General features: G+C 39.1%; 2 protein-coding genes across 2 annotated transcripts; one reads left to right on the forward strand and one right to left on the reverse strand.

The window, feature by feature from the left end:
- The first annotated feature begins 659 nt into the window (after window positions 1-659).
- On the forward strand, window positions 660-23,169 carry LOC134001233 (E3 SUMO-protein ligase RanBP2-like). The gene is given in 22 exon segments (XM_062440801.1): window positions 660-874; window positions 2,885-2,917; window positions 3,095-3,206; window positions 4,256-4,408; window positions 8,174-8,404; window positions 8,537-8,679; window positions 10,215-10,410; window positions 10,889-11,029; window positions 11,754-11,913; window positions 12,503-12,684; window positions 13,326-13,513; window positions 13,748-13,871; window positions 14,278-14,439; window positions 15,133-15,270; window positions 16,167-16,256; window positions 16,397-16,531; window positions 16,759-19,624; window positions 19,932-20,093; window positions 20,439-20,522; window positions 20,757-21,220; window positions 21,387-21,411; window positions 21,414-23,169. Coding segments are annotated over 21 exon segments (6,054 nt in total). The 5' UTR covers window positions 660-874; window positions 2,885-2,891; the 3' UTR covers window positions 21,686-23,169.
- On the reverse strand, window positions 5,482-6,775 carry LOC134000587 (sialidase-3-like). The gene is made up of 2 exons (XM_062439973.1): window positions 6,551-6,775; window positions 5,482-6,442 (listed from the first exon to the last, which is right to left on the reverse strand). Exons 1-2 carry the CDS (start codon window positions 6,773-6,775, stop codon window positions 5,540-5,542), a joined length of 1,128 nt encoding a protein of 375 aa, XP_062295957.1. The 3' UTR covers window positions 5,482-5,539.
- Window positions 23,170-23,219: the final 50 nt, after the last annotated feature.

The following is a 23,219-nucleotide window of genomic DNA, read 5'->3' on the forward strand; positions in this document are numbered from 1 at the left end:
TACAATAAAATCATCTGGCACCTGGATGAAAGGTGTGTTAAATGTGCAGCTCTTACAGACTGTCCTCAGTTAAAATGTGATGAATAGTTTGTGTTGTCAGTGTACACTTTGTGTGACGTCACCGAGTCAAGTCAGCACTTTATGGCCTCCCTGATTATTACTGTGGTTTTTATCCCACTGCTTCATTTATTACGTTGAAAATGAAACACTTCACCCTTTGTTGGATTATTCTGCTGAGAATAAAATCAGGTGTTTATATGTTTGTGTCATTTTGGGGGGAAAGGGAAACATCGACTGGTGTTAAAGTGTGTGATGGATGCGATTGATTCTTCAAACCAGCTTCTTGAGAAACTTTTACTTTAACATTTCATCAAGCTCATAATACTTTTGTACTTTTACTGTAATACTTTAACTACATCAAGCTCATAACTCATTTTCAAAGCTTTACAAATAAAATATGCATGTGCTATAAATGCATGACTATCATTTTCGCATCTGCCTTGTAAAATCAGCTCAATTACGGGAGTGTTTAAGGGCATTTGGGTAAACAGAGCATGCTGTTAATATTAGTATCTGACTATTTATTATGTCAAGTTCAATTCATCCAAGAAGAAACATGCATTGCATTGCTCGATGACATCATCAGTTTAAAGCGCAGCAGCTGTAAGTTTCATTTGTAGGAAAATCGAAAGTAATCTGTAGCTTTCATGAATCGTGGGTTTTTCTTTAAGGCTAAGAGGGCAGAATTTTATATGTCAGTCTGATATGAAAGAAATGTTGAATGAATAACTTTAAATTGAACTTTCGCTGAAGATAACACAATTAAGAAGGCAAGTATGACATATCATGCCATACGGTGTTTCACCCTTTAAAGGTAAGCTATGATACCTGCAAATATGTTAAATGTCCTATAATTTATCTCAATTTAAGCCGTAATATACCATATTTAAGTGTTATGCTAATTAAAGTGAGTGTTTACGTTATTCGTCAAATCGTAATGAATTCCTCTCGTTTATATTTTGACAACATAACAAATCAAAAGAGACACTGTTGTTTGTTAATTGATGTAGAGCTTTTGTCACCTTTTTTGCTCCGTAAAACTACAATTAAATTACAAATGAAAGTCAAAACATTGTGTTGACGTGTTACAGCAGAGTGTTATGTTTAAGTTTAGCCTTAGTTTCGGTTAGTTAGTCGATTTTGAGTCAAGCCATTCATTTTATCAACTGGACCTTGGTGCGTCTGAGGGAGCTAGGACGACTGAGGCACAGCACATAATACACACAACAAGGCGTGGATGTTTTATGAATGAAGACAGTAAAGTTATTTTTTATCACAAGCAGAGGCTGTTTCTTTTGTTTCAGGCTTTTTTTCTCCACATTTTAACACATAGTTTTATCCATAACACAACACACAGGCACGAGTAACTCTGAACAGCCTCTTCAGTCGTTTAAGTAAATCATTAAAGAAAGAAGACATACCTTAATTTTGACTTGATTGGACAGATAAACACATGATACCATGACTCATAGACAGTAATGTGAGTGCTGTTATTGTTGATTTGGATAAATGGTAATGTTCCTCCCAAACACTAGAGGGAGACATGGTAAAGGCCATCTGAGCTCAGGTTTATTTAAGTGCATGCCAGTCATCACAGGTGTGCTGATGGTCAGAGGCAAACAAGCGTTTTGACTGTGCTCAGGAGTGAATGATCTATTTGTTGTTGTATTGTTTAAGTTATGTCAAAGGTTTACAGAAGTTGCAGACAATGCACACAAGGACATTTGGTAAGAAAATAGAATCATTTCATCAACTGGAAAAGACTGACTAACCTTTAGTTTATTTATGAGTACACATCTAAACAATCACAGCCATTAGCAACCAGTTTAGGCAAAATTTTAGGGTATAGTCACTATAGTTGTGTTTTCTGGGACTTGATGGTTGCAGATGTGAACTTTTTAGTTCCTCAAAAACACCTGAACCTCTTTACTACTGATCCATTTAAATGATCATCTCACTTTTCTCTCCATTGAAGTAGTCTTAATTTTACTTTTCCAGGTTCTGTCTCTGAGATTGTTGCCTCCATCTCAGTACTGTCAGGTTGATTTACTTCCCATGTAAATATATCTAAAGTATAACTATATTAACATTATTTATCCTGCTTAAAAAGCCTCAGATCTCTTCAAGCAAGAATGCTTCTTTTCGGGGCACTATCTGCCAGTTTTGCTTTTGGAGTGAAGAGTGGGGTGCTTTGTTGTAGTTTCATTCATATATTCACAGCAAGATACCATACACTCTATTAAATTGTAAACAAAAAAACAAAAAAAATCCTGTGTTTGAGTGACACACACAGTCAGATCGTTGTGTGCAGCATGTTTTAAAAGTTTGCATTCTGGCATTAATTGCAGAAATATGACAGCTGATCTGTTAAATCAGATTCTGATTGATCCTGTTTGTGTGTTAATAAAGTTACCAGTGCTGGTAAAGACAAATGAACTGAGGACATCTAGTGGTCATATAAAGTAGTGCAGGGTCTGAAATGAGAAAACTAAATAGACACAAACTGAAGTACATTCTCTGTGTCTGAACTTAACAGCAACAATCAGACAAGATGTATATCAGTAGAGAAGGTGGGGTGATAATTACAACTCATTAACACCAACATTCAGTGTGAGGAGACAGAGGAGGGGGTCCATCCCTCTGAAACCCCTCTGTGTGGGAAACATGATGACAGTCAGACTAAAGCTAAGAGTGAGATGAGGATCTCTAAATGTTTAAAATGGCTGTTCTCTGTTCCTGACATTACTCCACCATCTGAACTCAAAGTCAAATGTGTGTGTGTGTGTGTGTGTGTGTGTGTGTGTGTGTGTGTGTTGTGTTACAGTTTGGCCATGGAGAGCAAGTGGTCTTCAGAGGAGTAAGTCACCATTATGTTACTTGATAATGTTAAGTGTAATGAATAATGTAAAATTCATGTTGTCCTGGATTGATTTCATATGATTGAGCAGGATTGATGTTGATATAAGAAGCAGCGGGAAATTACAGAAACCATTTTAACAACAGTCTTGCATAATAATCTATTTTATGCTCCTAGACATGTGTTAGAGTATCTCAAAGTCCAGGAGAGGGATCCCAAAGCACACAAATTCCTCGGACAGCTCTACGAGAGAAAGGGAGACATCAACAAGGCCGTAAGATGTTTCATGGTAAGAGGCATATGAACTTGGGGAAAACCAAATGTGCAGAACAAAGACATTCTTCTTAAAAGATTGCATGACATTTTGTTCCTGGTTCCTCTATGTGATATATGAGTTGAGCCCAAGACCTGCCACAATGAGCTCGTTGCTGGGTGATTAAATTGAGATTAAATAAAGATTAAATAGAGGTGTGTGTTTACAGACTTCAAGTATCAGTCAACTCAACCAAACAGGTATTTCAGGCTGTAATTAATAGCTGCTTAGGGAGGGGAAATTACATTCATACACTCTGAATGTAGTTTGATTTACTGAACGGGAAGTGCTTTAAAAGTAATCTATGAGTTGTGTGTGCTTTCTGCTTCTGTTGACCAATTCTTAAAGCATTATGTGTGGTCAATTTAAATTTAGCAAAATAAAACCCCTCAAAATTTGGTTTGATTGAGTAGGTAACCCATCAGTTTATGTTTAAAAATGAATGTCCTTTTAATTGTTTTATTTGTTAACAACTCTGCTCATTATTTTAATTCATTCAGCACACCGAAGGATTGATAGCTGGTTGCAAAGATCCACAATAAGCTTTTCTGGACAGAAAATCTAAAGTTGGTCCAAAAAAAAAGAGAACTGTATCTTCACTGTGATGTATCATCTACCTCAAGCAAATTCAGGGAGTCTTAAGTTGTTTGTATTTAAAGCACACTGATTGGAAATACATTTGTAGTACATTGCATGTATTAAAAAAACCCATAGTCATTTGCACTCCAGCAGGGCACACACGCTGTCAGAAAGGCTCCATTAAAGGTCTTAGGAGAGTAAACATTTAATAGAGCACATGATGCACATTTTGAGACCAATTTTGTGATTTTAAAAGCTTGATTCATCGTGTTTATTCAATAATTTAATTTCCTCCTCCTGATAACTTCTGCAAGGTATAAATCAAGTAGCCAATATAAATGCTCTTTCTGTCTTTGAGTCTTGCCTGTTGGGTAGATAGTCTGCAGGCTTCTGTAAAAACTGACACCACTATGTCTTCACTTCTGTGTGTGTGTGTGTGTGTGTAGCGATCGGTGGACTTGAACCCGTCACAGAGCGACCTGGTGCTGAAGGTGGCTGAGTTACTGGTCAGTAAAGAGGAACATGACAGCAGAGCAGAGGTGTGGGTGGAGAAAGCTGCCAAGCTTCTGCCAAGAAACCCTGCAGTCTTTAACCTGAAGGTGAGGCTCCTTTTCCTCTGCATCTGTCAGCTGTTTATGGGTCAGTGGCAAATAAGGGTTGACAAGATGAGCAATGCAAAAATACCTAAAAAAATCTTTAAAAGCAGCATCAGGCTTATTAAAATGCACATTTTGTATTTTTGTTGATTTTATGTCATTTGAAATGAAATTTGCAACATTTTTTTTTATTACCAAAAGTAATAAAAGTGTGAAATGGTGTAACCAAAAATAATGATACATATTTTATCCACCTACAGTGTATTTAAGTGCACTTATAAAAGTAATTTCTTCATTTAAAAACATCAAATGAAAACAAAAATAAATCGTATTTCTTCATTTAAATTTTAAAGCATTTTGTCAATACTGAGCAGGAAAAACCCTTTTTTTCTAAATAATTTATGACGCATGATGTCAAATTTGTTAAAAAAAATGCTCAAAAAATCATTTTATTTTATGTTTTATGTATATCTACTTTTTCCAACGTGGAGGCCAGGTCATTGCAGCTATTATTTATGTTCAGTCTCACAGGACACTTGATGTGTGATGTTTATTCTCAAAGCTATAATGGATAATTTTCAGGAATAAAGATTCAAAAAAACAACTTTTCATTGTATGAATGTATTTTATTATTTGAAGAACAAGTTCTGTTATATGCATCAGTAAATATGAAAGTACAATCAAACAAAGCCATTCAGCTGCAGATTTCAACAGATCTCTGTGAATATAACATAACTAACAATTTTCTATAATATTGTTACAACAAAAACCAGACTAGTTTATGATAGACACAGTTGTGATGTCATGTTAATGAGTCACCACTCATAAAACATTTTTACATACCAAGCAACATTAAGCTCCCTATAAATATATGTGTTGAATTAGCATCAGTAGCATAATAAAATCATAGCATATTATAATAATCATTGTGACAAGAAAAGTCTAATAACGTTAACTTGATTTTTATAGCATAATTTCCTTTCTCTCTAGTGCTAATAAAGGCATCTATGCCAGAAAAAATCTTGGCTTCCCTGATATCTAAAGGTAGTTTGTTTAATAGTTTTGGGGTGTAATTAACAAAGACTGCATCCCCGATATACTCTCTGCTGTTTAGTCAGAAGGCTTCACCTCAGACTACTCTGCAATGGCCTGCTCGACGTCATTGTAGCTAAAAATCCGACAAGCTATCTGCTCAGTTTCTATCAGCTTCCCACACTCCATTAAACAAACAAACCAACCATCATCAATGTAAGCCAGGTCTGAATAACCACTGGGTCCACTGTTGATGATGGAGGGTTTGCTCCATTTTGTTGGATCCTGTGGGGATTTGTTCAGATACACTCCTAAATTAACCCTTTTGGACGTATCAGTCGGGTGGCTGAAGAGGAGCCACTTGTTATGAACTGGCTGCAGTTCACTTTGATCTGGAAAGGAGACTACACTTCCCTGACAGCCTGTGTCCACAAGTTTTTCAACAGAATTGGCAGTACCAAACTCTTTCCCTCCATCTTCACTGACAGCTTCTACTCGATACTTTGTATGACGAGCATTGCAGTAGATTCTGCTCTTGCCTTCATCATCAAAAACCTCTGCCATTTCACATTCAAGCGAATCCGTTGTAAGTTTATTGCCCAGTGTCCAAGTTTTACCCCGATCATCACTGTACAGGCAAAGTGCAAAGGGGCGGGAAGAGTTTTCACGATAATAAGCATAAAGTGGGACAATCAATCTACCACTCTCCATTTGAATACCATGGCCTGGCCCTACAGCCATTGTGTCCCACTGCTTGATTTCAACCAACTCATTTTCAGTGAATACAGTCACCTCACTCCAGTTTTGGCCATCATCAGTGCTCTTGATGTAGCAGAGATGGGTCTCGTTTGTGTGGTGCTCTATCTGCCATTGCTCTGAGACTCCGTCTTTGACACAGATGAAAAACAGGAACAGTGTTTTGCTGTTCTTCTCATACACTGGGCAGGGGTTCATAGGACGGCATCCATGAAGATGTGCCTTGGTAACTGGTTTCAGCTCTGACCACTAAGATAAAAAAAGAGAGATGTGTAAATATAATGATTAACTTAGCATGCAGTTAAAAACTGTCGTCACAAGTAATATACAAATAAACCAGTTGCTGTAGATAATCACCTTAATCGTCACCTCAGGATTGGATTCCTTATTCCTGTTCACCTTTCCTGTTCTCATGTCCAGCGCCACTGTGCTGGCATCATTTGTAGTCTTCCTGCGCTCTGCAAAGGCCAGGATCTTGTCGTCTCCGAGGTAGATTAGATCAGGAATCCTGTGCACCACAGTTGTAAAGACAGTTTCCTTGGATTCCTCTGGAGTGCGGAGATATGAGGGATTGTTTGCCATGGTTGGTGTTTGTGTATAAAATGATGGTACAAACAATAAGAAAGAAAGACGTGCTTACTCCTCCAGGATCATCAAGGTATGCCTCCTGAGGGTTTATATAAGTCTGGATGAGGCAGGGAGGAGTCTTTATTGCTCAACCTGAAAGTATTTTACAAGCTTTTTCTTTTCCTTAATCAGCCGACACACAATAAGTAGTCTTGGAGTGAAACCAAGGTAAACTGATAGGGGTTTTTACACAAGTCAGATAATACTTCCTGGTAGTTTATTCCCATAAAGTTGAACATATAGCTATCGCAGCAGTGTATGTTTCAACCATGCACCGATAAAGCAATATAAAAACAATACAAAATTACTATCATTAGCATGCAATAATATATATTTGTGCCCTCTGGTGCACAGTAATGGGTCAGTGCAGCTATCCCAGCTGCAGTGATCTCTAACAAATGCTGCCTGCAGCTTATTATGTGCCTCAGAAAGGGCTAACAAGGTGGACCATTTACTCAATTATCAATGTTCATAACAGCAGACCTGATAGTTTATTAGAAAACCAGAAATGTATAACCCTAACACTTACTTATGATTTACAAATTATTATTAACTTCAGGCATGATGACTCTTAAGAAAGTGACTGTGACTGATTAATGGAAAATAAGGGTTGGCAAGATGAGCAATTCAAATGTATCTTTAAAATAGTTTGAAAAGCAGCATCAGGTTTTTAAAAATGTACATTTTGTATTTTTGTTTTTTTATGTCATTTGAAATGAAATTTGCACCATTTTTTTTAACCAAAAGTAAGACTGAATGCTCCTGAAAATGTCAAATGGTGTAACCACAAAAGAATGATACATATTACATATTTTATCACCTACAGTGTATTTAAGTGGACTTATACTAATAATGACTTCATTTAAAACATGTAAATGTTTCCTGATCTCCATGGTTACCAGATTAAATGTAATATTTAGAACAATTGTATTCCATTACCTTTATTTAATATAAAGTTATAATGTAAGATCATGCCAAACTAGTTGATATGGTGTTTTATTGAGAATTTACTGTTTTAAAGCAAGTCTAATTATTTGGTACAAAGTTTTTACGGTTACCCCACTTAGACATTTTTGCCATAATCCTCTAATATATTCTCTCTAAATGGATTAAAAGCAGAAATTTGATGCTGGGTTCACAAAAAAAGAATGTGTGCAAGTTATTCATACGTTTATTTTCACATTTTAACACTTTAAATTTGACTAAAACACATGGACACAAACAAACGTCCTTTAACCCATATACACAGTTAAAAGTCAAACCATCCAATCCTGGAAGGAGGTGCATATCAGTTAAAGGTGGAAAAGGTCTCCACACTGACTCTTTTTGTTTAACCTGTTGCCCTCTTTGCAGGAGTGTCTGTTGATTCGTCAACATCAACAGTGTTGGAAAAGGCACTTTGACCTCCTCCAGGACGAGCTGGCGGTGCGGCCAGCTGATGTGGACGTGAACATGAAGCTGGTTCAGCTGCTCTGTCGGGACGGTCGGCTGGATGAGGCCGTTAAGCATTGCCTGGCTGCTGAGAAACGGGGATTACTTCGCCCCAGTCTGGACTGGTACACTGTGGTGGTGCGCACCCTGCAGGTCAGCGTGGACTCTAATGTTGAAGGAACAGTGTGCAATTTTTAATACGTTGATTCTTGCTTGTATTTCATATCATTAAAATGTATGTCTTAATTCAAAATACTACTAAAAAACAGACAACCTTTGTTTCAGATGTATCTGTCTCAGTCTAGTGTCATCAGCAATGAGAAGGTGTGTCGTCGTCTCCAGAGAAAGCTGCTACTGGCTCACTGCAGCCTGCTGAGACTCACACTGTCTGGGAGCGGAGTGCAGCCCAGTGTTGATGCCCTCAGAGGGTAAGTGTCTGGGGTAATAGAGTGCAGACAAACATCTTCTATGCATGGCATGTAACCATGAAACAAAATGTAATCCTAGATATTACTTGAAGACTGGTAAAGTGAATTCAGACATTTTCTTCTAAACACATTAAATAGGTCATAAATGTATTTCTAAAAAAGGTGTAAAAAGCATTTCAACCATTTAGATTTGAATTGTGGAGCTAGGCTTCACAAACTGTGTTTCAAGATTTCTGTGTTCTGGATTTAATGGGCGAGTCTTAAAATCACCACCGCGTTACGTAACGCAGCGGTGTTAACCAATAGCACGGTTACACACCGGAGCATAAACCCGCCCCTGCTGCTGTACAGGTATAAATACATTCAGCGCACATTACTACTACCACCGAGTTAGCCACCGAGCTAGCAGCTGAGTTAGGCGCCGAGCTAGCAACAGAAAGCTCTCAGGCCTAGCGTCCATGTTTCTGGTAGAGGTGGTGACTTTGATTGACAGGTGACACTTGGTAGGGGGCGGGGCTTCGGCGGGCACTCCCACAGCGTTTGGGAGAAGAGAAACAGGCAGGACTTTTACACAACTTTGAAGCCTAATTTCATATATTTTTTTAATCATTCAAATTTGGCAGGGTGGTTAAAAACAACCAACTTTTCTGTGGTATGTCAAACTCAGAACACATATTTATTTTTACTTTACACTGACTTTAAGATTATAGACACTCAGTACAACAACTCTGCTTTAAATTCTACATTTATGAAGTTTATACATTTTCAGTTTTTTTTGTTACATTGTCAAGAAAGTGATAATTCTACTTGTTCATTTGTACATGTTCATTATTGAGGTTGTACTAAGTGGTGGTGCATTAGGGTGCATTATATTGACTGGTGTTATATTATATATTATATATATTTAATATTTTGCCCCCCTTATGTATATTAATGGAGTGGATAAAATATAAGGTAAGCGATTGTGATAAAATGTGTGAGGGAAAATGTGTCCTTCAAATCTGAATCTTAAGTTGGACGTCATCGGGAAGATCAGAAACCTTGACTGTCAATGGAGAGTTTAATAAACAACAATAGAGATATGTCTTATTGAAAAACTTTCATTTCTTTTCTGCAATTTTCACACTTTGCAAAGTTATCCAGTTCTGGCCTTTGACACCCTCTGGTCTAAAGTCAAATGTCTCTGCCTGTAAAGGACATACAACATTGTAGGTCTGCAACTAATGATTATTTTTTATTATCGATTAATCTGCAGTTTCATTTCTTGATTAATTTGTTAGTTTTTTGGTCTTTAAAGTGACAGGAAATAGTGAAAAATGCCAGTAACAGTTTCCCAGAGTCTAAGGTGTAAAATTATATAAAAACAGATAAGCAGCACATCCTCATACTGGAGAAGCTGGAACCACATTGTGGCTTGAAAAATGACTCAAATGATTAATCAGTTATCAAAATAGTTGTAGTAGTAGTAGTAGTGTTCCATGTTTTTGCATTTTATCCAATGTAGTGTGTTTGTGTGTGTGTGTGTTTGTGTGTAGTTTTGACCAAACTATGCACATGCTGAGCAGCGCTGCAGGCCGCGGCGCAGACTCTCTCTGTGAGGTGTTCGTGGAGATGCGAGGTCACCTGTATTTGCATGCCGCTGCATTACTGTTGAAGCTGGCTCAGGATCAGCAACAGACCTGGGGGGCCGTCACTGACCTGGCTGCACTGTGCTACCTGCTGGCATACCAGGTACTCACACACCAACACAAATACAACCAGTATGTCCAGTCCCATCATGACGTGGACATACTAATTCAGTTGTTTATTAATCTAAATGTTGTTATTTTGTTTGTAGCCTTAATGTTGCCAGGATAGCAAATTAAAGTCAAGTTGCACATACAGGAGACATCTTATGGCTAGAAATGAGAGGAAAGTGTCTCTGTATATGGGTCAATGACATGATGCAATCCAGTGTCAAATGGTATAACCAGTATTTTTTCATAAATGTCTGATTATATCATAGACAGTATATAAGAAATGGACGTTCAGTAGCAATTCTGTGGCACTGATACAGAAATAAAAGCGGAACTTCTCCTTTAAATATATCTTTTACCATCTTAATAGTTTAATTTACTTATTTTCTACACACAGACTGAATTAGGTAAGTAAAAATTGCATGTAGACCGCTTTCAGGATACTTTTTTTATTCAGTTTTTTCTTCCACCAGGTCCCCAGACCAACGAAGAAAGTGACCCAAACAGACCAGTCAGCACCACAGCTGCTGGAGCTGCTGGCTAGCGAGCGACTGAGTCAGGCCGGCCACATGCTGCTCAATCTGAGCACCGACAGACCCACCATGATCAAAGAGGTCTGTCCATGTATCCTGAATCTGTTTAGTTGTAGCATTTTTGAGGGATTATAAAGAAGCTTTATTATAGGTCTGTGTGATTGATTGATTTGATTAATTCAGTATGATACATGGAGCTAAAAGTACCTTCACAGATGTACTTCTACTTCTGGGGATGATTAGTAGTAGTAGTATTAGTAGATGATGTATTTTTGGTCCTTATTGACAATTATCCAAAATAATGAACATAGAAATAAATAAAAAATAGGCAAAGGTAGAAGTAACAAATTACAAATACTCATGTTACTGTAATTTAGCAGCTATTTTGTTTACTTTGCTTACTTCTTTGAGTGTTTTCCACAGTCAGTGTAATAAATTGGTTTTGATGCCACCTTGTGGCTTAAATATGAAACTGCTGCTGTTAAAGTGCTTTATGGTTGGTTAACAGAATCTCTGTGTATCTGTACCAATAACAAACCTGTTATGTACTCCTTACTTTATAAAGTATGGTTTAAATGAAGTAAAGACTTTTCTTTTCATCACAATCTTTATCTTTTTATTATTGTTTTATGATATTTTGCACTGAGATTTGTTTTCAAATGTAAAGTGCATTACGAATAAAATGTATTGTTGTTATTATTATTATTATTATTATTAAAGTTGTTAGTTATATTTGTACATTCATCTGTTACTGAGCCCATCACCAACTGACATAATTGTATTATCTGTGTGTTTACATATATAGGTGGTTAAGACTTTTGGGAACCGTAGCGGTCAGAAATCTCTGTTTGGGCTCCTGTTTGGACCGCAGGCTTCTACCGGATCTTCCTTTATTGCCAACGATGACATCAGCTCCATTAAGGCTCTGAGTCCACAGATCTCTCAGCTGGCCGAGTGGGACGCTGGTACAGAAATCACACATTACAGATATAATACTAACCTTTACATACTGTTCATTTCAGAGTATCCCTTCATATTTAGACCCTATACAAAATATAATTTCACATATTTTCTGATTAAATATGAGTCAAACACTCAATAACAATGTGTATCAGCTGCACAAAAATATTATTAGAAAGTTGAAATATTTAAATGTTTGTATTTTCTGGGTCACATAAGATGAAAAGTCATCCGATTTCTGGCTAAAAGAAAAGTTTTTAAGGTGTTTTTTTCTTCTCTCAAATGTAAAAATGGATCAAATTAGACCCTCAGCAGTATGTAAGGGTTAATCTTATGAATGCAAATAAGTGAAGACAGTACAGATTATTATTAGTTTGATAAATACATCTTTATTTTTTATTTTTTTAAATGTAAACTTGATCGCACAAGCCTTAGTTTCTTTTTTTTAACATATAAACTAATTTACACCAGACTTGATTTAACTTCAGAGTGAGCAAATACCAGAAAACAACTAGGATGGAAACAAATAGAAACTTCCAAAGACAAATAAATCATATTACAATAACTGACCTAAGCACTTCTACTCCTCTGTAGGCTCCATCCTGCTGCACGGTGATGACTTGCAGCACCTGAGCTGGTTGGGGCTGCAGTGGACCCTCGTGGGCCAGAGACCAGCGCTGCAGGACTGGCTGCAGCAGCTCTTTCCAACACTGAAACTGGAAATCACCAAACTGGACACGAACGCACCAGAGTCCACCTGCCTGCTGGACTTGGAGGTGGGTGGCATTGTGTGGGTTCTTATATCAAGTTCACATCACAACAGGAAGAAGAGAGAAGACAATTAAGATCATTTTATTAGATTTTTTATATAAAACAAAAGGGGATATTTATATTCTATAAATATTCTATATTTATAGAATGAAAATGCACAAAAATTGCAGGATGAAATTATACATGGGTCAGTGACAAATAATGGTTTTAAAAGCAGCATCAGGCTTGTTAAAATGTACATTTAGTATTTTTGTTGGTTTTATATCATTTCAAATGACATTTGCACCATTTTTTTTTACCAAAAGTAAGACTGAATGCTCCTGAAAATGTCAAATAGTGTAACCACAAAAGAATGATAAATATTTTATCCACCTAAAGTGCATTTAAGTGGACTTATACAAATAATTGGCTACTGATTTACATGATTCCCCAGATTAAATTTAATATTTAGAACATTTGAATAAAGTTAATAAATAAATAAGAAGTAAGTAAGAGTAGTATTTTCAGTAATCCTTAACTTTCACCTGCAGAAGACACCTCTTGCAGCTCATTATTCGTATCAGTTCTGAAATGTTTCTGCGCGTCTGTATTTCTTTGAAAATGTAAAGCCACCTGTTTCTCGTCTTGTTTTTTTTTTCCCATCCAGGTGTTTGTGTATGGTGTTGTGTTCTGTGGCCGCTGTCAGCTCCAGGAGGCGGTGAAGCTCAACGGTGGAATAAACCAGCAACGCCATGAGCCTCGCTGCCTCCCCCCTTCTCTCCTTCGCCTCTTGACCACCGACAGACAGAGGGAGTGGTGGGACGCCGTCTACAGCCTCATTCACAAACGAGCTGCGTGAGTGTCAGAACTGCTGGGATCCACACTAAATATGACACGCAGACTGTCAATGAGGAACCCTGAGCCAAATTAGGGTTGCACCATAATATAGATGTATAAAATCTATCTTCGCCTCACAACAAGAGGGTCTAGGTTTGAACCTGTTTGGAGTTCATATGTAAAGTTTATTGACCCTTGACAGTTGTATATATGTGTGTGTGTGTGTGTGTGTGTGTGTCTGTGTCTTTGTAGTCCTGACATGTCAGCAAAATTGCAAATGATTGTGCAACATGGACTGAACACTCTGAGGGCCGGAGAGAAACACGGGCTCCAACCAGCGCTAGCCATCCACTGGGCTCAGTGTCTCAGCCAAATGGTACACAACACACACAAACATACACACACACACACACACACACACACACACACACACACACAAACACACACACACACACACACACACACACACACACAGACAGCACACACAGACAGCACTGCCAGATTATTGGCACTTGCTTGCCTTTATACCTGCTCCTTACCTGTCACTCACTACACACCTGTTAAGGCCCGTCCACACTAAGAACTATAACTATAACTATAACTTCAACATGTGCTGCTGTGTGTCGGCTCAGTTTGGACATCACAGCAACTAGTGTCTGAAATACTTCTGATCAACATTAGTCATAAGTGTGCTGTACTTCATCTCTGCATTTAGCTCCTATGACAGACTCACCTTCTCTCCTTGATATCCAAGCTGTGTTTTTGCATGTTTGACCACCCAGAGTGAAGCAGTAAACTCGGACTCTGACAAGAAGGACTACATCAGCCGCAGTGTCCACTACTGGAAAGTTGTCCTTCCACTGTTGGACAGCATCAAAAACAGATGCAGCATACCCGAACTCCTCGACCCGCTCTTCAAACACTTTCCCTCCAAAGATTTTCAGGTTAGTATTTGTTGTCATGATTTATGATTTATGATGTTTAGTTTTATTTCAGAACTTAATTAACAGTTACTCTATGGCCCATGCAATGTTCCACATGTTTAACCCTACTGTTGTCTTCCAGTCAAGGAAGGAAAGGAGGAAGAAGGAAGGAAGGAAGGGAGGAAGGAAGAAGGAAGGAAGGAAAGGAGGGAGGAAAGGAAAGAAGGAAGGACGGACGGAGGAAAGAAGGAAGGAAGGAAGGAAGGAAAGTAGGAAGAAGGAAGGAAGGAAAGAAAGACAGGAAAGAAGGAAGGGAAGAAGGTAGGGGGGAGGAAAGAGAGAGAGAAGGAGGGAGGAAGGCGGGAAGGAAAGAAGGAGGGAGGGAGGAAGGAAGGACAGAAGGAAGGAAGAAAGGGGGATGAAGAAGGAAGGGAGGAAAGAGAGAGGAAGGAAAGAAATAGAGAAGGAGAAGGAGCGAGGAAGGACAGACGGAAGAAAGGAAAGGAGGAAAGAAGGAACAGTCAAAACAGACGGGGTCAATTTGACACGGGAGGACGACACAAAGGTTAAAGCAGTAAGTAGTTCTGTAGGTCAGATGATAGCGCACTGTAGAGCTTAGGGGAAGGGGTTTGACAGATTTTGATAGATCTAAGTTGTATCAGGACTTACAAACTGTGTGTATCTCTGTGTGTACATGTCCGTGTCCCTCTTCAGATCTCATCTGTGAAGGGATATGAAGAGGAAGCCAAAATTGCATCTGCAGCTCTCCTTGATATTGAAGGCAAGACAGAGGAGGCCATCGCTACCTTGGAAACCGTCAATAACATAACGTCCACCTGGCATCTGGCTCAGGTTGGCAATTAACTTCTACACAGCTGGGGATGGGTTCTTCTTTTGGCCATCTGACTTTAACGATGGCTGTCTATTTATAATCATGTCCTTTTCACAGATAAAGAACTATTTTGAAGTATTGTCAGTCAACTTACATTCATTGCAGGAAAAGCGCATTGAAGTCAAAGCTCCAGCAACACCTGTAGTATAGAAGAACTTTATTATTAGACCTACGCGTTTCGGCTTACGGCCTTCATCAGGGTCATCAACACACACAAAAACACATCGGTCTATTAATAAAGTTGTTCTATACTACAAGTGTTTCTGGACCTTTTTTTTTTGACTTTTTTCCCCTTCCCCATGCACCTTGGAAGTAGGTGAAGTTGTGCCAAAACCGTCACCCTGTTTCTACAGGAATAGTGCATTGCCAATAATAATTCATTTATATTTCAATTACAATAGATGACAAACATTTTTGGAAGATTAAAACAAATAAGGAGAGATAAAAGTTGAGTGGATTTCCACCTGAGAAATGTTGCCAAGAGTGTGGCAGTTTTTAACCAACAGGATGCTGAGAAATGAACACATTCTTTCATCACTAGCAGGTTAGATTACTGCAATGCACTTTTACCCGAGAAAGTGTATTAACAAATTACAACTCATACAGAATTCTGCATCAAGACACCAATCCTGACACTAAACATACAGTTGGCCCACCAAAGTATTTCATGGTTGTAGCTCATTCAGGTTTTGGTTTGTCATATCAATCCAAGATAAAATTAAAATATCAAATTCATGCCGATACCTCATAATTCACTTGTATCTTGCATCCCAAGCATTGATGCTAATGCTAGTCTGACACCTGGGCTTGTGTTTGCATTTGTTTTTTTCTATGATACGCTGTGTTTCCTTGGCAGATCTACCAGCAGCGGTCAAAGGAGACCAGCAGGAAGCTCAGGACCTATCTGTCCAAGATCAACAATGCCAATCCAGATGAGATTAAGAAGGTAAATCCAATATTTTGTAGCTCTAAGCAAGATGAAATTTCAAAACAATAAAAAAACATCTTTGTTCACATGGTTTATCCTATTGTGAAATGTAACAATCCCACTGAAATAAAAGCATTGTATATATTTTTGTGTGCCAGTTACCTGTGTCTAAGGAGAAAGTTGTGGACCTCCTGAATGATGTGAACAAACAGCTGGGGGAGAGCGGAGAGGACATCAAATGTTCCAGTCTCTCCTCTAACAAAAGCATCGTCTCTCCTTTCAAAACACATGTGGTAGGTTCAAATCAGTGATTATCATTTAACCATTTGAGATTTCACTGTGAGGCAGGAAATCTCAATCTATGCTATTCTGCTTTGTGGTACCCTTGTGGTGGAAGTTACCAAACTTAATTGGGTCAGCAGAATACAAATATGTCTTCATAAAACACTTAAAGATCTACCTCTTCCAAATTTAGCATGTTGAATGACATTTTCTTTTCTTTTATTTTTGCTTTACACAGGGTCCAATGTATAGTATGAACCATATGCCACCTCAGCAACAGGTCTTTAGTACCCCTCTTCAATGTAGATCACTAGCCACGAGCCAGAGTGTAACCCAACAAACCACCAACCTTCCCTTACCTGGCCACTTCACAAAACCCTCTGTAGTCCCTGGTCAGTCACCAAAGAGCATTTTTGGGAAGCCTGAGAATTTTGGGAAGCTCAACTTATGCCAGCAGGCAACTACTGAAGTTCCCAAAGTGCCTAGTTTTGGAGCAGGTGTCCAGCCAACACCTTCAGCTGCATTTAAATTGAACTCCAGTTTTAAATGCAAAGATGGAGATTTCACTTTTTCTACTTCTCAGGCCAAGCATAGTGAAAGTTTGCTTGGTCTTCTTACCTCAGACATTCCCCCCAAAAAAGATACTGCTCCAGAGAAGCCCATAGCTCAAGAGCAACCCCCCAGCCAAACAGGCCTCTCTACATTGGCAGCAAAGTTTGCACTCAAAGAAGGGGAATGGGACTGTGATGTGTGCTGTGTAAGAAATAAATCCAAGGATAGGCAGTGTGTTGCTTGTCAAAGTGCCAATCCCAATACTTCATCAAAGCCAGACATTCAGGCTGTAAGTGAAACCAAAGGCAGTCCCTTTACTTTCAAATTTGGGACTGCCTCCTCAAAAACCAGTAGTTCTGGCTCTCCATTTGCTAGATTTGGTGGTTTTGGAGCTGCATTACCATCTGCATTTGCATTTGACTCAAGCACCTCAATGCCTTCTAACACAGTAACCAGTGCATTTGGTTCTGGCTTTGGGGTTCAGTTTGGCAAGAAGCCTGGGCTGTGGGAATGTGGCACATGTTCTGTAACAAATGAGGCCTCTGCGGACAGGTGTTTTTCTTGCAAAGCTCTGAAAACTTCACCCAAAACAACTGCCACAGCAGAAGTTGAACCAGCTCCTCGCTCCTTAGAAGACAAGTTTGCCAAAAAGGATGGAGAATGGGACTGTGTCATGTGTCTGATGAGAAATGATGCCTCTGCCAGTAAGTGTGTGGCCTGTCAAACACCAAATCTCAATGCTAAAACCATAACCAGTGCTGCTCCCTCACCTCCCACCTTTAGCTTTAATTTTGGCACAAGAATCTTTAAACCTGCTGACACAGTAACCAGTGCATTTGGTTCTGGCTTTGGGGTTCAGTTTGGCAAGAAGCCTGGGCTGTGGGACTGTGACGTATGTTCTGTAACAAATGAGGCCTCTTCAGACAGGTGTGTTGGTTGCAAAGCTCTGAAAACTTCACCCAAAACAACCGCTACAGCAGAAGTTGAACCAGCTGCAACAGCACCTGTAGTTAAACCCTCAGAAGTTGTTGACTCTGGGTTTGCTGCCCAGTTTAGCATAAAGCCAGGACAGTGGGACTGTGATGTATGCAATATAAGAAATGAAGCTTCAGCTGATAAATGTGTTGCCTGTAACACTCCCAACCCTACTGCTAAATCAAAAGAGGGTGCTCCAGTTGCATCCTCCCAGTCAACAGCGCAAAACATTTTTGCCAAAAAGGATGGAGAATGGGACTGTGACATGTGTCTGCTGAGAAATGATGCCTCTGCCAGTAAGTGTGTGACCTGCCAAACACCAAATCCCAATGTCAAAAGCGTAACCAGCACTGTTACTTTAGCTTCAAACTTTGGAACGAAGAATTCATCAAGCCATCCTGCTGGAACTGGATTTACAAAGCCTTTTGGAACAGGCAACACGTTTCAGTTAGGTCAAAACAAAGATAACAGCTCCAAATGCTTTAGTTTCATTAATTCTGCTCTGTCAGCAGTGCCGGTTGTTGACTCAGGTAGAACAGCACGTCTCATTCAGAAGGCTGAGGAAATGAAGTCTGGTTTGAATGATCTAAAAACAAAGATAAAAAATGAAGACAGCCAGGGAGACATTACAACAACCAGCATTGTAATCAAACCTCACGGTGAAACCACTGGCCCCACCCTAGAGTGTGTCAATGACCTTAGAGGAGAGGCTTTAGATACTGCTGACTTATCAGTCTATACCGCTCCCCTCACCAGTAGCCCCCTGAAAAAGAACAATTTCCATTTTGGGGAATCCACTGCTGGATTCAGCTTCAGCTTCCAACTTGGCATTAGCCCCTCCAAATCTCCTGCTAAGCTTAACCAGAGCAGAGCCTCAATGGGCACGGATGATGAGCAGGATGTAACCCAGAATGAGGACAGAGATGGCCAGTACTTAGAACCTGTGGTCCCCTTACCTGATCTGGTGGAAATTTCCACAGGGGAGGAAGATGAACAGGTAGTCTTCTGTCACAAGGCCAAACTGTATCGCTATGATAAAGAGCTGAGTCAGTGGAAGGAGAGGGGTATTGGAGACCTCAAAATCTTGCAAAATTGTGACACCAAACGAGTGAGGTTGATAATGAGGAGATACCAGGTGCTCAAGATCTGCGCCAACCACTGGATTACAATGGCTATGAAGTTGGAACCTATGAAGGGTGCTGAGAAGGCCTGGGTCTGGAGTGCCTTAGACTTTGCTGAAGTCAATGAAGGTAATATTGAGCAGTTAGCTGTGAGATTCAAACTGCAGGACACTGCAAACACATTTAAACAGGTCTTTGAAGAGGCTAAGGTTGCACAAGAAAGGGGGGAACTTATGACCCCTGTGACATCCAGGATTACCACACCTCAAGACGGTAGTCCTGGAGTGGTGTCGCCCCGTAAATTTGTGTTTGGCTCTGATAGCTTTCAGAAGATATTTGGCAGTCCAAAATCTCACTCTGACACAGAGGACTGTGAATCCAGTTTGAAGGCCAAAGATTCTGAAGATCCTGCCCGGGCTTCATCTGCAGTACCTGAATTCAAAACCCCAGAGAAAGGTAAAAATATCTCTTAATGTTAATGGAATAATTGTTTGATTTTCTGAATAGGTATCTTGGCTGTTTTTGTTTATTTGATTTATACTCCATTGTTTTGTTCTATCTGCATCTCATTGCTCCATCATCTTTTTAGTTGACCCAGCCCAGACCCTTCACAAGTTTTTGTTGGACAGTTGATGGACAATTGTATTTAAAATATGCAGCCACTAAATATGATATACTGTATATTATTTCAGTATGCTTAAGATAACAGTTTCCTGTCGGCCTGCCCTGAATGTGGTGTTGTACTTTAATGTGTCTGTTGTAGGAAAAGCACGTGCAACGTCAGATGATGACTCTGAGGTGGAGGTTATGAATGTCAGGGAACCCACTGCTGAACAGGCTGCTTTAGCCATGAAACTCCTGCTGCCTCTCACTTTCTTCTGCTACCAGAACGAACCAGGCTACACCAGCAATGAGCAATCTGATGGTGAGATCAAAGTATAAGAAACAGTATATATTAAACTACCTTGAAAAGTTTAATGGTGTGCTTGTGAATGAGGTTTCTTTAAAAAAAGGAAAATGACATTTCATCTGAAATAATGTGTATGGTAAGAGACATCATGTCAATAAAGGTATAAAACACTGTATTCAAATGCAGTTGCAGAGGTTATCAGTATTTGAAAAATGTTTGAACATCAGTCAGAAGGCTAAGAAAAGGTTCCTGTTTTCAGTCAGGTTGTTGTGGGAACTGTGGAACCAACACATCTTCCTTGTATTGGAACAAAATGTAATTTAAGTGACATATGTGTTGATTTATTTTTATTTGAATCAGATGAGGACTACGAGTCAGCTGTGAAAGCCTTGAACGGAAAGCTCTACCCAGATCCTACGAAAAAGGCAGCGACATATGGTGATGGTTAGTATGTCATGTCCTGTCAAACATTATGTTCCAAACCTCAACCTGACTTTTATCATTTTTCAGTCACCATTTTGCTTAGATTAATTTCACTTACAGCGCTGTGACAGATGAAGAATTATCTCAACATGTACAGTATACACTACATGGCCAAAAGTATGTGGACATTAAAAGTCATGCTGACCTAAACTACCAGTCCTTCTCTAGACTTAAACTTGTGTGTACTCCTTTAAGAACCAAACTGCCAGATGGTCTGGGAGAAGAAGCCGATGCCAGAGGAGGACGAGGAGGAGGAGGAGAAGGCCAAAAGCCTCCAACTTCCACCCAGTGACTCAACAGACACTCACAGTGAAGCTCCTAGCAGCATCTCTTCACCTGAGAAGAGCCCAGAGCCAGAGTCTAATACTGCGACTGCCATAGCTACGACTGCCATAGCTACGACTGCTACAACAGCGAGTCAAGGTATAGACGACTTCTGTTTCTTTACTACAGAGGTACGACCTCTGACAGTCTACCTGATGTTTGTGGATCAGTACTGGTACATTAAATTTGAGATGCAGCAAAAGTCTACCACCATTTTCAGGAGAGTACTTTCTGATAAATTTACCTCTGTGGGTTACATACAATCATATAATAAATGTCTCCCTCTTGGTGTTTCCCTGTTGAGCTGTGGTGGAAGTATAGTAACAAAAAGACTTTGGTACTAAAAACACTGTAACGATGAAACATATCTACTTGATTTGACAGTTTTGGACGGCTGAAGCCTGGGGGCCGATGGCAATGACCAAATGGTAACTGTATCTCACATGTGGAAGGGATGTATGCATGTAACCCCACTAACAAAGTTCCTCTGTGGTCCTTTAGGGTGGTGACATCACTAAGAGCGATGGCACGGAGGTAAGTCTATCTATGGCAGCCAGTTTGAGGACGAGAACTTTGATGTTCGACACACAGGCCCAGGCATACTGTCCATGGCCAGTCGGGGGCATGACACCAACAACTTCTTCATCACCCTGAAGAAAGCCGAACACCTGGACTTCAAACACGTGGCTTTCGGTTGGGTGCGGGATGGCATGGATGTGGTGCAGCAGATGGGAGAGCTTGGAACAAAGGGGGGCGAACCCAGTAAAAAGCTCGTCATCACAGACTGTGGACAGCTCTAAAAGAGATCAAGATTTACAGCTCAGTTTAAGTTATAATGTTAAGGGCGTTGGATAAAGGTGTGTTTCTTGTGCAGTTACTGACATCCTCCTGAAACTGAATCCATACTGATTCAACATAGGACTACTTCTCAGTCCTTTCATCAGAGACACTTTTAGAAATGATTTTTGCTATCCGACTGTGAGGTCTCAAATGGGAAACATGGGAGGAGACATTTGGACTTACTTTTGCTCTGTTGCACTTGGATATCCATCATCTGTCAATAAATTCTCAATTTTTTTTCCATATAATTGTACATTGACTACTTTATGTCAATGTCCATTTGTGTTCTTTTGTGTTGCATTTGCTCAGCTTGAACATGCTGGTCCTCTTAAGTAGTAGTTAACGATAACATTAATCTGGTTCAGGTTTTACATAGATGATCCATTATAGTCTGAGGTTAATGTTAAAATGATGTGTGTTGTGCAAAAAATAATGCTGATAAAGTAAACAAGCTATAATATAAATATGCAAAGTTCCTGTTTTCATCATCTTAGCACAGTTCCTGTTTTAATAACCGGAACTGCTGTTTCCTCCTTTCAGTGTTTCTTTTAGGTATTCGGGATAACTGGTAGATATTTTATAGATTGGTGGTGGTGTTTTTACCACAATATATTTAATCTTGACTGATTTTAAGCCATTAAATTAACAGCAGAAGGATCCTTAATTTCCCCGTCAGGATTTTATTCCTGGCATTGTGCTAAAGACTATGAAACAACATTTAGATTTTCATGTTGGAAAATAGATTTTACAGACGATGTATCTGAAAATTCAAGTGAATAAATATTAATTATATTATTTTTCCAGTAAAGTTTTAAGGGAAACAGACTCATGGTTTACAGATTTGATAAAAAAAAATAGAGGTGCACTTCTTTAGCCTACTTCAGAAGGCACAAAGTTAACTTCTTTCTTGATGAGTCAATCGAACATATATTAGTTTGAGTGGGAGCCAAGTTGTTAAGTCCTTGAGTTGAAACTAGTCAATACCACAAACAAATATACTTTTACAAACAGGATACAAACATATTATTTTCTTTGATCTGTTGCTATTTGATGGTACAATTACCTAAGCACTGCTCTTGTACTTACATTTTATGCTACAGGATACTTCTCCTCTTCTACATTTTAGAGGGAAATACATGCATTACACTTTTTGCACCACTAACTTTGTTTGACAGCTTTAGTTCGTTTTCAGAATCAAAAAATCAAATTTTACACAAAATAACATAATGAGTTTATAAATTACACTGCATTGTTGAAGGACAGGTTCTTTTTTTCTTTAAGTCTGTCTTAAAGCAGCAATCGGGTGTCCATATGAACGGTGAAAGGTTTTCCTCACTGTAATTATTCTCTTGTTCTTAATGGTAATTTAAAAAATCTCTTCAAATGTGCTTTCATCAGTTCAGCCGTTTCAACTTGAAATCTGCACACACATCACATAAGCTTAAAGGGGGAGGAAATGAAAGAAGTAAATGGAAGAAGTAAGTGTTTCAGTAA

This window comes from Scomber scombrus, chromosome 19 (assembly GCF_963691925.1).
Source record: "Scomber scombrus chromosome 19, fScoSco1.1, whole genome shotgun sequence".
In the NCBI taxonomy this organism is placed as follows: Eukaryota; Metazoa; Chordata; class Actinopteri; order Scombriformes; family Scombridae; genus Scomber; species Scomber scombrus.